At 39.7% G+C, this 15,121-nt stretch overlaps 1 protein-coding gene across 2 annotated transcripts in view; it reads left to right on the top strand.

Annotated features, from left to right (window-relative positions):
* Positions 1 to 15,121, top strand: part of LOC121528646 (metabotropic glutamate receptor 4-like) — a 380,875-nt gene that overhangs the window by 86,540 nt on the left and 279,214 nt on the right. For both annotated transcript variants that reach the window (XM_041816187.1, XM_041816180.1), the window contains exon 2: positions 5,334 to 6,395. In XM_041816187.1, the coding sequence (XP_041672121.1) occupies positions 5,826 to 6,395 (570 nt within the window). In that variant the 5' untranslated portion in view covers positions 5,334 to 5,825. The remainder of the gene's footprint in view (positions 1 to 5,333; positions 6,396 to 15,121) is intronic.

Below are 15,121 nucleotides of genomic sequence, written 5' to 3'. Positions count from 1 at the left end.
AAAATGCTTATATCAGCTCCGATCTGATATATGAGATTGGGATCAGGACAACCCTCCTACAAAGCTAGGTAGTGAATGTTTCTTAAACCAACTGATATATCAAAACATAAAACATGATTGGAGACCTGATTCTCTGCATTTCTAAGATTGCACCATGTTTGCAAATCTCATTTGTCTTGATATATGTTTATCTATGTCATAATGAAGGCTGTTGCTATTTTAACACCAACACAAAATACATCATTGATGTACCGGGAGTCAAATCTCAACACTGATTTGTCTGTATGTATGCCAGTCTATGTCATTATCTATGTCATAATATTATTATTATTTACAATATATATCAACAATATCACATCCTCTATAATAGATTGTAACACCCACCTTTACGCTGATGATACAATTTTATATTGTTTTGCCAATACCGCACATTCAGCCATTCAAACCCTCCAGCAAAACTTCAATCAATTACAACACGCTCTGTTTGATTTAAGACTGGTTCTCAATCCTAGTAAGACCAAATTCATGCTTTTCTCCAAAGCCACAGACATCAACGACAATAATGTTCACATTACCACTTTAACAGGACACAGCATTGAAAGAGTATCTGAGTATAAATATCTTGGTATTTGGTTAGATCAAAAACTCACCTTCAAATCTCATATCGACTCCCTGGCCAGCAAGTTAAGACAAAAAATTGGATATTTTTACAGGAATAAAACTAACTTCCCATTGTTAAGTAGGAAACGTATCATTGATGCTGTCTTTTTATCTGTTTTAGATTATGGAGATGTTGTTTATAGGAATGCCTCTGCCTCTACTCTTAAAGCCCTGGACTCCATTTATCACTCAGCCCTCAGATTCATCTCTGGTCAAGGCTACTCCACTCATCATTGCACTCTATATGAAAAAGTGGGCTGGGCACCCCTGTCTGTAAGATGTGACAGGCATTGGTACTTATTCATTTATAAAGCCCTACTTGGTAATATGCCATTGTATATCACATCTCTGTTAAATCAGTCTCACAATCAGTACTCAACCAGATCCAGTAACTTCCTGATGCTTGATGTTCCTTGAGCAAACACTGTATTTGGAAGAACCGCTTTCAGCTTCTCTGCTGCATGCACTTGGAATGCGTTACAACAAACATTTAAACTGCAAGCGCTTGTCCCTATTGGTCAGTTTAAAACTATGATTGTGAACTATTCTGCTTTTGAATGTAACTGTTTTTGAATGTAACTGTTTTTAATTGTTTTGTTGATATTCTTTATATCACTTTTTGATGCATTTTATTGGTTGTACTCTCGACATCATTGAAAATGAGGGAACACCCTCAATGATTTCTTCGAGATTAAATAAAGGTTGAATGAATGAATGAATGAATGAATTACCAAGGCTGCTGCTGTTTAAAACAATAGAAAAATATCACTGATACACCGGGAGTCAAAGTTCACTACTTATTGTCTATATGCATGTCAATCATTGACATTATAAAGGCTGCTTCTGTTTCAAACATCACTGAGGAGTCAAAGTTCAGCACTGATTTGTCTTAACATGTGTCAGTCAAACTCGGCATGCAACTGTTGCCACTAGCCCAAATTTACATACTTACATGACCTGCTGCTTATGTTACGTACGCTAGCTGTCATGACAAAAAGGAGGTAAATGTAGAGAATATTGCACACATAGCAAGTGTCTTCTTCATGTTAGTGCTGCACAATTACTCAAATTTCAATGTCAGGCTGTGCAATTACATAATCCCATAAAAGGCTGCAAATATTTTTTGTGAAGTAGTTCCTGAAAATTTTACAAACATGCCTGCAGAAAGGCCTGTAAGTTTACAACATTGACCATGTTGCAATTTGTAGAAGTACCTTCAATTTCAAAAACAGAAAAACTTGTTTTTTGTACATTTTAAGTTATCTTGAAAGCACTATTGTAAAAAGTTCACATTATTTTTTAATGCTGCTTGATATTTGTGTTTCAAGTTGAGAAATACACACTTGAAAACTATCATTATTCTTTACATTTTCTTTGATAACCAAGCAAGTAGATTCATGATACAATTTATGTAGGCTATTAAATAGTAATCACAATCACAAATCACAATGTTGTCCAGTGTAACTGATATAACTCGCACGTTTTTACCAAATGGTGCAGAAATGAAAGTCAGCCATATAGGAAGTGCAGACATGTAAAGCCATATTAAAACTAGAAAACAGAAATGTGTGTACAGGCTAGAAGTAGCAGTTTTTGATAAGGGATGCATGTAGGATCGGGCAGTGTTCATTTTTTAACACCGTCATACCCTCCCCAAATTTGTGATGTGTGAAGAACAAATACTTATCATAAATAACTTTGGGAATAGGGGCCCATTTCCACTGCCTGTGTGTAGATATGCTTCTTAAGTGATGACAGAACTCCTGTTAATGATATCAGTTTATTATAACAGACGAGCACATATTACACACCAGTATTATCAAACTGTTTAATGTGCGCTACTGGCTGTAATTTGATCTGCGGCAACATGTGCAAAAACTAGTGGGGTATAGGTACAGAGACATTTAGGTTCAGTACATACCTCGGTTTTGAAGTCACGGTTCTGTACGTTTTCGGTACGGTGATAAATAAAATTTTAATTTAATTTTTAAATTAAATTGTATTAAAATAAATAGGCTGAATAAACTACATTTAAATTATAAATAATGCTGCGATCTCCCTCCAAAAGTTCATCAATGATTAAAAAAAATTACTAAATAAATACATTTTTGAATAACTAGGTTTTTTTTATTGATACATTGGCATATTTATACCCATTCTTTAAACACTAAAATTTCCCAGCCAACTTGAATGCGTATGCAAATTAGCATTTTTTTTTTTTTGCCGATTTCAGCACGGACTTCAGCACTGGATTACTTTTTTAACCAATGGGACCTACTAGAAAGTTTGGAAGAACTTTTCACAGCCCATCTTGGAGGATAATGAGGTTAAAGCTGTGTGAAATCTAAGGATAACTTTACCTATGACACAGCTGCAGAGTCCCTCTCTCACTCCTCTGAGGCTGATAGCTGAAGGTAAAGTTAATATGATTCACAGAGCCAGAGCACTATTGCGATACAAGAAATTTAAATAGGGCCGGCGGCTCTCCTAATTCCACACGCGGCATCACTCTTCTTCGTTTGTTTTTGTAACTGCTCCTTCTTCTGTAATGACTGTTGCTGGCAGCTTTTAGGTTCATTGCCGCCACCTGGATTGAAGTGAGAACTTGACTTTTTTCAATACTCACTCAGACGTATTCGTCGTATTACTGCATGCACCAAACTGTGACGGCCGTACTGTGACGGTACAGGACGAATACAAATACCGTTACACCCCTGGCAAAAACACAGTTATTTTTTCTGGGTGTAGATCAGTGATGAGAAATAAAGTTTGTCAATATCCACACCTGCTTCGGCCTGCAGCAGAGATATAAGGCACAATTATTATCATTTCTAGTTTTTTAAAACATATCTTTCCCCCATCTATGTGAAATTTAGATGAAGTTCATAAGTGCTCGTCAGTTATTTTAGTCGCTGAAGTAGTTTGTAATTTCTAAAAGGTTCCCGTAAATTGAACTTGCAGCCTGACTGAGCTCAGCATTGATACACAATGCAGGAATAAATAGATTGAAGGTCCATCATTATCTGTTTTAAAGAACACAGAACATTAGTCACATTCCCAGATTCTAAGAAAAGAGTTTTTTTAAATTATTTCTCATATTACCTCTGGGAGGAATGGAGGAAAGAGGGAGAAAAAGAGAGTGCACATGTGACCTAGAGGAAACAGACAAACTTAATCTGATCCTCTGTCTTGACGTAAGTCTGTGAAGTCTGGAAAATCGTACAACTATAACTAATGTCCAGCGCACCTGTAAACATTGCCTAATAAATGTTTTTTAGACTCAAGGTATTATGTAAAAGTTATGAATGAAGTGCCTGCAGAGGTGCGTGCATGCAGGAAACTGCTTGTATCATGTAGTTTTCAAATACAAACTTAATAGAACAAATATGCTTTTGCCCCTATCAGTCCTTCAGTTTTGTGTTTTCTGGTATTATACAATTAAATTTTTCTAATCAAGTTTTGGCGGATCTTGGGAAACAGGACTTGTCATCTGCTGTGGCTCTGTCCATTGTGTTGAAAGGGGCCATGATGAAAAAGTCAGCTGTACCATGAGCTCAGCTGGCTTTCCGTTTCCCACTTCAGAAAGCAGATGAGATTTGCCCGTTGCATTTTAGGTTATTGCAAAGATAAACTATTTTATTTCTGAAACAGTCAGATTCTACTGAGGAAGATAATCTTTCCAAATAAACACCAATATTAAGACTTTTGAAGCATTATTAAAATTGCTGGAAGAAATAAGACATCATGGTAATACAACTTCAACTCTATCACCACTAATCCTCTTAGAACTTTCTAGAGTTTGGGGAGGTGATGTTATTTGTCCCAGATAACCTCTGTAGTCTCTTTTTTTTATCTTTTCTGAAAGGAGGACTTCTCCATGACAAAGATAGTGTACAGCGTATTGTCTATATTTAAAAAGGAACTAAAAGGATAATTTCTGCACCAATTTTAAGCCAGTAAGTCTTTACAAAGGTAGTCAAAAGACTTTCCATATTGTTAACAACCAGGAAATGCATGCTGATATTGATATATAACAGTAATGGCTTCAAATCGGCCAAATAATAAAGCCTGAAAAATTCATGATAAGGATACTTTTTGACAAAATGTCTGGGAACTAAAATCTAACAATCTTTTAAAGTTTTTGAAGTCAGACCTTATTTCAGGTATCCATCCAACAACCTATTAAAGCAGAAATATCGACTTGAACTGGCCAAATCATGTCTGTATTTTAGGTCTCAGTTCCTAGCACAATCTGTCTGCTGTATAATTTTCTGTGAGTGAACATTTAAACAGACTCAATATTTCAGTCTGATGTGAAATTTGGTGCAACAATAGGAAAAGCATAAATGTAAGAATGTCACAATAATTTGATAAAGGCCGAGTGTGTCTGCCAACAAGGCTGATGGCTGAATAGGAAGGGATCTGACTCAGCCTTGTCAACCTTGAGAGTTCATGGAAACCTTTAGAATTTGAAATGATAGATGTAGGAAGGCTGTATGAAAGAGAAGAGAGGAGTTTGGAAACAGAAATGTCCTTTCATTCCACATAATGCTGCAGTAAAAAGGTTGAGCAAAAAAAAAAAGAAGGTATTGAGAATCTCATACCAATACAAATGCCTTTGCCTTTTTCTGTTTTCCCCCTTTCTCACAACTCGTCTCTTTTTCATCTTTCAGGAATTCACTCTGAAGCCTGTGGACCTAAGCAGGCCTGAGGGCTCTGACATATACCAAATCCCTGCCCAGGGGAACGGGGAGATTAAAAACTTCTGATTGAGGTGGAAAGGAAAGAGACACACAGAGAGATAGAGAGAGAGGGAGGGAGAAAAAGCTTATCGTTCACCTTTGTTCTCCTTAATGCCCCAAGTGAAGGATCTCCATAGGAAAATCTGTGAGTAACAGCAGACACAAGAAAGGCTGCCTACCGCCGCTGTGGTCAGATGATGGAGTGAGGGAGCGAAAGAGGAGAAGAGAGCAGGATTACATCCTGTGAAAGAGCCCAGCTCCTATTCTACATTAATTGAATGCCTGGGAGAGAGAACAGACATGAGAGGAAGCCTTTTCTATGCCAACTGCTTCAAGAGGTATTGCAATTAACCCTGTGGCCATCATAAAATAATACCTGGCTACTGTTCTTCCCTGATTGCTGGGTTTGGTTGTACGCTGCGGATGTGCGCTCACGCTGCAGTCATGTTTCAACCCCCGGTGTCTAGGCCGGATCGGACCGGCTGCCAAAGACACAGCCTGATTGTGCCACTACTTCTGTTGCTGCTGCTTCTTTACAGCTCCCTGAAGGCCACTCAGGCTGCCAAACCTAAAGGGCCGGGACACACGCATTTGAACTCCATCCGCATTGACGGGGATATCTCCTTAGGAGGGCTTTTCCCAGTTCACGCCAGAGGCCACGATGGCAAGCCGTGTGGGGAGCTGAAGAAGGAGAAGGGTATCCACAGACTGGAGGCCATGCTCTTTGCCCTTGATCGCATCAATAATGACAATAATCTGTTGCCTAACATCACGCTGGGGGCACGTGTGCTGGACACCTGCTCCAGGGACACTCATGCCTTGGAGCAGTCACTCACCTTCGTGCAGGCTCTCATCGAGAAGGACGGGACTGACGTCAAGTGTCTAGGCGGTGGAGCTCCAATTATCACCAAACCCGAGAGGGTAGTGGGCGTCATCGGAGCCTCATCCAGCTCCGTCTCCATCATGGTGGCTAACATACTGCGCCTGTTTAAGGTAAGACAGCTATTTTTGTGTGTGTTCACTTCTTAGCTTGTACAACTCCAATTCCAAATGCCTTGGGGCGCTGTGTAAAATATAAATAAAAATGCAATGATTTGCAAATTACATAAAACAGCTGGATGAGCATTTTGCAACTAATTGGGTTAATTGGCAAGAGGTAAGTTGCATGACTGGATATAGAGGTTCACCAGTCTGCAAAAAACTACGTCTAACTTTTTTTTTCATATAAATGTTCCTCAATGTAAAATTGTGAGGACTTAGATTATCCAACTATCTACAGTACATGATATCTTCAAAAGATTTAGAGAATCTGGAGAAATCTCTGTGCGCAAGGGACAGGGTCTAAGGACAATATTGCAATAAAAACAGGCATGACTCTACCTGAAATCACTGCATGGGCTCAGGAAGACTTCTAGAAATCATTGTCTGTCAACACAATTCACCATGCCATCCACAAATTCAAGTTGAAGCTGTATCATGTGAAGAAGAAACCATGTGTGAACATGATCCAGAAACACAGCTGTCTTCTCTGGGATAAAGCTCATTTAAAACGACAAATTGAAAAACTGTTCTGTGGTCAGTTTAATCAAAATTTGAACTTCTTTTTGGAAAAAATGGACACCCTGTCCTGTGGGTGAAAGAGGGGAGGAACCATCCAGCTTGTTATCAGCGCACAGCTCAAAAGTCTGCATCACTGATTGTATGAAGTTGCATTAGTACCTATGACATGGTCAAATTACACATCTAGAAAGGCACTATCAGTGCTGTAGAGTGTATAGCAGCTTTAGAGCAACATATGCTCCCATCCAGACAGCGTCTCTTTCAGGGAATGCATTGCATATTTCAGTAAGACAATGTTAAGCCATCCATCGGAACAGCATGGCTTCTCAGCAGAAGAGTCTGGGTGCCAAACAAGCCTGCCTGCAGTCCAGACCAATAGAAAACATTTGGCACATCATAAACATAAAATCCAGCAAAGACAACCCAGAACTTGAGCTGCTAGAATCCTACGTCAGACCAGAATGGGACAGCATTCTTCCCCCAAAACCCCACCAGCTGGTCTCTCACTTCCCCAGATGTTTATGGACTGTTATTAAAAGAGGAGGGGATGCTACACTATGGCAAACATGGCCCTGCCCCCACTTTTTTGAGATGTGTTGCTGCCATCAAATTCAAAATGAGCAAATATTTTTCATGAAATGGTAAAATGTCTGGGTTTTAACATCTGAAATGCTGTTTATGCACATGTTGTGTTCTTTATGAGATTTGCAAAACATTGCATTCATTTTTTTACATCTTACACAGCACCCCAACATTTTTGGAAGTGGGGTAATATAAAATCCACTGCACAAAGACACAAAGCTGCATCTGCTGTTAAATACTGTATGAAACTGAAAACCATGATTTGTGTTGTTTTTGCTGTATCGATCCTCTTACATATACGTTTGAATAATTAATAACAGCGGCCAGAAAAAAACAAGAGCAGCTGTACTGTGTAAGAAAGAGCAATATGTGTTAGATATCTGCTGCCATACAATGGACACTTTCATAAGTTTAGAGTGGAGATCCTGTGGTAAATCTCATCACTTATGCCCTGCAGGAGGTGGTTGCTAAGCAGTGAGAGGTATTGCCTGTCACAATACAGAAGTGATTAATAGGATCTGCTTGATTTCATTTTTACCCGGCACCCCTGTCTACCATTCAGTTTGTTGTTTTCATCTGCTCACATGGTGGGAAAAAATCTGTCCTTTTCATGTACATTGGACAGTTGATGAATTATTTAACACACATTCTCCTTATTTCCAACCAGCCAACCAAAGCAGGCGTAATAGCTCTTTCTACTTTGCTGAAGGTGTGATTGCCATTTACTGCTCAGCTCGCTGCAAAATTATACACCTTTCTTTGACTTTTGAAAATAATTACTTTTATAAAGTTCCGTCTTGTGTTTGGAATTGTTTCATGGGCAATTACACGTTTTAGCACACATATTACTCAAATCATTTTCCTGGGGACCGACGGGGAAGTGCCTTATTAAAATGCTGCAATAATTAAAATGAGAGATTCTTCCTCAGATAACACTCTGACTTCATAACTAACTTCAAAATCTATTTCAGAGCCTCAGTGTTCAGCTTTCACCTTTAAAGCCTGATTAAAATCCAGACTCCAAAGTTTACTCTCACCTTGATCTCACATAAAAATTCATGCCTAATCAAGAGCAGTATTCCCTCGTGCCTTGCTTAAAGGAAGTGGGAGGTCAGTCCCTGGCTCAGACACTAAACTCTCCCTGCAGCAGTTTCTGTGTCTTACTTAAGGACACAAAAGGTGGCTGTATAACTGTCACAAAATGGGCTCTGACCCAATAGAGGATCTGCAGATTCACAACTCATTTTCTTAGTTGAAGCATCCGATATCCTTGCTTTTTAATCTTTTGTGGTCCGAAGCAACACAAGATATCAATCTGTATGTACAAAAATATCACCCAACTGTACATTTAGTGTTACTGTAATAAGAAGGATTAGGATTACTTATAAGTTGTTGTGTGCTTCATTCTCAAGATACAATTTTTCAGTTTTGAGGATTAGCAGCTTTTTATGCCTTCCTGCTGGTTTAAGCTGTGGCCAAAAGCATTGTGTTTTGGAGTTTTCCATCCCAGAAAAAGACACAGTGCTCATGCAATGTTTGCATGTTTTTTTTTTTGTTTTTTTTTTTGCCTGGCGCTCTGTTCATCTTATCTCCTATAACTCTACTTATAACGTTACTCAGTTTTGGATTAAAGAAAAAGTGGGTGTGACCTCAAAAATATAGACTGTGTATAAACTTGGACAAAAGACATCACCCCCTGGGTTCTTGAATGGACTGTTGAAGCCTAGCTACACCACACTTGCCTAGGTGGCCTATGACTTATGTAGGGCTGTAGTCAACCAAAGAAAAACGTGGTCGACCAAAATCGCACCCAGGCACCAATTAATCGATTGGTCGTTCAGGAAAAAAAAATTCATTAAAAAATTCACCTCGTTGGGGACTAATTCAATCCATCCAGGCTCCTCACTGCACCTCCTTGGTACTCTAAATGATCCTAAAATGAATGTAACAACTCTTTGGAAGCATTAATACGTCTTTTCGGCTCATCACATCTTACTATATAATATAATTAATTGAGAGACGATCAACGCGCACCTGCCTTTGATCTCCATCGTTTTTCATTCATTTATAACGGTAACTAATAACAGGATCACTTGATCCAGCCCGCGCTGTGTCATTTACGAGCATAAAGCAGACAGCATGCAGCGTTTATTTACGGAGGTGAGAGGAAAAAAGTTTGCTCGTCGGGACTTAAGACCAGCAGACAACGCCTTTTATCACCTCTCCTTCCTGTATGTCTGTAAGAGAAGCTAACGCTAACGCTAATTTTAAAGGGGACTATATAAAAAGATGATACTACACAGCCTATTTTCCAACAGGTGAATTAAACTGACCGCAAGAGTTGATGCAGTTAGGGAGGGCAGAGCAGAGAGACTCAGCAGCGCCACTTCAATACAAACAGCCTGTAACTTTGTGACGAGTTGGTGTGTTGTTTCTGACCGTTAGTAATGTAAAATGTCAGAAAATATCCCACTCTGGTAGCTTTGTGTGCTTCTCTACCTGTAATTCCTAGAGCTGCGTTGCTCCTGTTCCCAGCAGCACGTCTCCCTTAGTCAGCTGCTTACAGGCTTTTGCCCATAGACCAGTGTCTTGGGGGGGGGGGGGGGGGATTCGCCGACCAGGGTGATCTTGGTCAAACTAAAGCTTTTCGACCAATTAATTGACCAATCAAATTAAAGCTGTCAGCCCTAGACTTATGTAACTTCTGCCGCCAGCCTCAAGTGGATACTTGAACTGCAGCTTTTTCACTTCCTTTTTGGCTAGATTTTTCAACAGTGTCAACCTGTTGTTTCCACTGCATAGGTAAATAAATGTTGTGCTTACTGGTCACGCATGCATTATGGGATGGTTACAAGATGCAAGTTGGCTTTTTAAGTTCCCAACAAAATGCAGTGTGGGTTGATTAGAAGGAGTGAGAAGATCAGTTATCTCATTGGCGCTTGGGCAGATGAGTAAATTTGTCAAATGGTAGATGCCACTCAAAATTAAGAAGTTTAAAAACTTGTTACCTCTGCCAAAGAGGTTATGTGTTTGGGTGGGTTTGTTTGTTTGTTTGTTAGTTTGTTAGCAACATAACTCAAAAAGTTAGGACAGATTTTGATAAAATTTCCAGGAAATGTCGGAAATGGCATAAGGAAGAACTGATTAGATTTTGGGACTGATCCGGATCTCCATCTGGATCTAGGAATTTTTTGAAGGATTCTTTACTATTGGGAGATAGGGCTAATGGCAGAGGTCTGTGCTGTTACCACTTTACACCAGGAGATGGCGGACATGAGTAACTTCAGTCCCAGCAGCATGTTTTTGGTGTGTTTCTATTCAAATTTTTGGAGTTTGTAGAGTTTGAAAGACGCATGACCGGTCGAGAAGATGAGTTGAGAGAAAGACAGCGAATTGTAGCGAGAATACTGACAATGCTGGGAGGAATAGAGGAATAGTCACCCTCTGCCATGACTTTCAGTTGTCTGGTGAGACAATGGGTGCTTCCACCATGACAGTCCAAACGTAGCAAAGCCAACACTTTGCCTCACTGTGTGCCCACCCCAGCAGGGAGGGAGTAATCGGCGAATTAGATTTTGGGAGCGATCTGGATCACCGTCTGGATCCAGGAATGTTTTTAAAGGATTCTTCACTATTGGGAGACAGGGCTAATGGCGGAGGTCTGCGCTTTCTGAGTGCTTTTCTAGTTACTCATGAAGCACAGGGTCTGTAAAATGCTCTGCTGGTGTTATAGTTTAACATATGACCGTGTTAACTGGTGCCAACTGGTGTGTTTTTCATGAATGCATCTTTGCTTATCTTATATTAAAACTCATCTGATGAGATTCATAAGGGTCTGTGTCCATTGCCAGCTTTTTTAGCACTGACAGTGCTTATTTGATTCAAAACCAATGCAGCCCAGCATTCTGGGTGTTCAGCGCCCTGGGCAGAAAAAATTCCCTCAGCATGAGATGTATTTTTTGTTGTGCTTTGATTGCTCTCAGTTGAACTGTTCAACTTTTGGAACAGCACTGCACTCATCAGTGTCACTCCCTCACCTGCCATTAAAATCAAGAAGGGGCAGGACTTTGGGCAATAGCAGACGACTTGTCTTTCTTCATCTTTTTCTAGGGTAGTTTTCAGGTCTGCAGCTGCTGCCTATGCCAGGACAGGATTTCTTTACATTGTTACCTCTGCCAAGGAGGTTATGTGATCAGTAGGGTTTGTTAGTTTGTTAGTTAGTTTGTTTGTTAGCAACGTAACTCAAAAAGTTAGGACAGATTTTGATAAAATTTCCAGGAAATGTCAGAAATGGCATAAGGAAGAACTGATTAGATTTTGGGACTGATCCGGATCACCATCTGGATCCAGGATTTTTTTGAAGGATTCTGCACTATTGGGAGATAGGGCTGATGTCTGCGCTCTCCAAGTGCTTTTCTAGTTTACATTTCTTCTGTGTGATATTTGCTTGGATTCACAAAAATATGAAGCACATAGAGCTATTTTGAAACAACATTACAGATTCTACCGGGGAAAGTGGGATGTATTATTGGGATATGGCGACAATAAGCTTGAAAAAAAAAGAAGCTGACTATGGGCATGCAGCCTAAATCAAGTTGTAACTGTGATTATTTTTTCCATTTTCAACATCACAGGCACCAAAGCGTAAAGGCAACAAGTTAATATGATCACTCTGTGAACTGTAACACCTATTAGCTAACCTTGCAAAGCAGATGGATATGCCCATTTGCCTGTTTCTCACAGGTGAATCCATCATGCAAAGCTCCCGTCTGAATTATTTGGGCCCGATTAGAAAGTTACAAGACCAATAAGCAACAAGGGGCAGTACTCTTGGGTGCAGCGGAGTCATGACGTAAACAAGCAGCAACAAGAGGCCTGTGCAATTATGGCAGAAGACATTAGCGTGGATGCTGCTAAAGCGCCAGTTTTATCAGAACTTGATGACATTTCTTCATTAAAAGAACAAAGAACAGCATTGAGTTGTTTTCTTTTCAAAAATGACAAAAGTCGTGTACTGATGTCTGCAGTCGCCATGGTTCGCCTTATGCAGTTCTTTATGAAGTTTATTCCTTTAGTAGGGGTGCAGCTTGGTAGTGGCTAAGTCATGTGTTTTGTTGCTCTGATTGGCCCGTAAAGATGTGACAGACAGAACGTTCATCCAATCACCCTCCGGTTTTTTTTTTTTTTTTCAAAGGCTCTGCCCTTTCCCAAACGCTGTCCGTGAGTAGTTTACCAGATGGGTGTGTGATACAAATCCACCTGGCTTGCCAGGTTATCTATTAGCAGTGTCAATGAAGAAACTCTTGACAGCAACATGTAAAGACTAACTTAGCATAAATGGATGTTCTACTAATGAAAAGGACAGATTCTCCTTGTTTGGTGAGTTGTACAAAAAATTCTCTGAACTAAATTAGTTGTTGAATCAGTAGATATTGTTGAGTCTTTTGATGCTCTGCTGATATTTAATTGGATTGAGACAGTAAGTAACATTAGCCTATCTCTATTTTAATACCACTAAGAGCCTGAGCATTAGAGCCCTATAGTTCTATTCACAGGTGTTATTGAAATTGCCTAGTAGCTGTTTAACTTCTGCTACTGCTGCCTCTGCTTTACTACTTGAGTGTGATGAGTCAACCAGTTATATGTTCTGGTTGCTGGATTGATTGCATTCTCACTCAACTGCTCCAGGGTTCGAGTGGAAGCAAGATGAGACCACCTCTTCTGAGTGATCCATGTTTTTGCTTGTTTTGTTCTGCATCAAAGTGTAACTGCACCCAAGGGAAAATGCCCCCTTGTTTTGGAGAAATTTCACCAAATAATCCAGGTGTGAAAAACCCTGAATATATTTCATTTCACTCCTATATGTTTTATTTAATGACTCTTGAATAAAAAACTAGTTCTATAGCTTTACACCCAATCTTGTTTTTCTCATATATGATAATAAAATCCAAGTAAAACAAGCAAGTTGAAGATTTCTACCCTGTGCTCTAAGGATTTGTGATGGGTTTAGCCACTCTCACTTGTTGTTTTAAAGACCTAAGAAGATTTAAACAAAAAAAAAACTGACTAATCAATGGAGAAAATAATAGTCCCTTGGTGCTCTTGGATCTTGTGTTGAATGCAAGACTATTTCTAAGCCAGTCCAGTCTGGCACTGCTTCCTCTACAGCCATCCAGTGACATCAACACCCCCGCTATCCAAGCCAGAGCCACGGAGGAGAAATTCTCCGATGAGGAGCAGAATATTATTACACATCTATGATCAGGACAAAAACTTGTTATATCGCTGATAGTGGAAATCTGGTGTTTTCACCAGAGACAGATGACAGTCAGTCCAACCAACTGAAAACCAGACATGTTGGCTGGCATGCTGACTCGCTCTCATCCCATGCCATCAAACACTATCACTTCGTCACAGTGGCTATACAGTACACTATATTGTCCCCTTTGGGACATTTGTGTTGGACTAGGGGTGCTGCACACATCCACATCTGGATGCAGATGTTGGCAGCATGGTTAATGTGAAATGCTTTATTTAGTTTAGGTTAAGGCAGAGTTTGTTGAAGGACTGCATAGTTTAGTTTATTCCTGTAGCTGACTACACAATGACATATTTTCACCCTCACTAGTGAAGTTACTAGTTAAAATCTTTATGTATTGGTGCTCAGTGTGGATCAAATGTTATCTCTACAGCCAAGTTTAGACCAAAAAATTACAACAAGATGAGTTAAAACTTGCAACTGCTTGCAACAGCCATCATCGTTAAAGTCTGTCTGTTCACACTACTGCACCTGGAGATGATGTATTTCCATAGCAGTGACTCTCTGTGCTTCAGTTTGAACTTAAGCATTTTGTTCTTGTGTTGTTGCAGCTTATCATGATGTGAATAAGGACAGCAAGAGTGAGTTAGTTGTTATGATTGCATATCTACCTATAACAATTTTGTGCTGTTTACAGCCGTGCAGACTGTTTAAATTGTCAAAATGAAATTCATTAGATACTTTTGTGTCCTGAAAGTGGTGAGACATGCATGCATAATATTTTAAAAAGCTAATAGAAGGGAGCACAGATGGTTGAGTGGTTTAAGGTGCTACCCATGTACATGGGCGGCCCGGGTTTGAATCCGGACTGTGGCCCTTTACCGCATGTCTCTCCCCACTCTCTTCCCTGTTTCCGAGTCTATCCACTGTCCTTCCTCTATCAAATAAAGGCATGAAAAGGCCCAAAGATAAATCTTAAAAAAAACAAAAAACAAACAAAAAAAAGCTAGTAGAAAAATAGTGGCAGACATGGATCAAAAAATCTCGCTCTAAAGCCTAGAGAAGCAGAGTCAGACATTTATTTTGTTTTATTTTACCTTTATTTGACCAGGCTAGTCCCATTGAGATCAAAGACCTCTTTTCCAAGCGAGACCTGACCAAGAATGGCAGCAATACACAGTTTCATCAAACAATAAACTCAGACTCATACAATGCACATAAAGTGATAGAAAACAATCATAAGCCATCAGTTAAAGCAGTGACATTCACCTGTATCACTCATGCATGGTCCGTTTCCATGTTTCCGTTTGCACGTCTG

Source organism: Cheilinus undulatus, linkage group 3, assembly GCF_018320785.1.
Source record: "Cheilinus undulatus linkage group 3, ASM1832078v1, whole genome shotgun sequence".
Taxonomy (NCBI): domain Eukaryota; kingdom Metazoa; phylum Chordata; class Actinopteri; order Labriformes; family Labridae; genus Cheilinus; species Cheilinus undulatus.
Note: the sequence above shows the minus strand (reverse complement) of the source record. Positions and strands in the feature narration are given on the sequence as shown.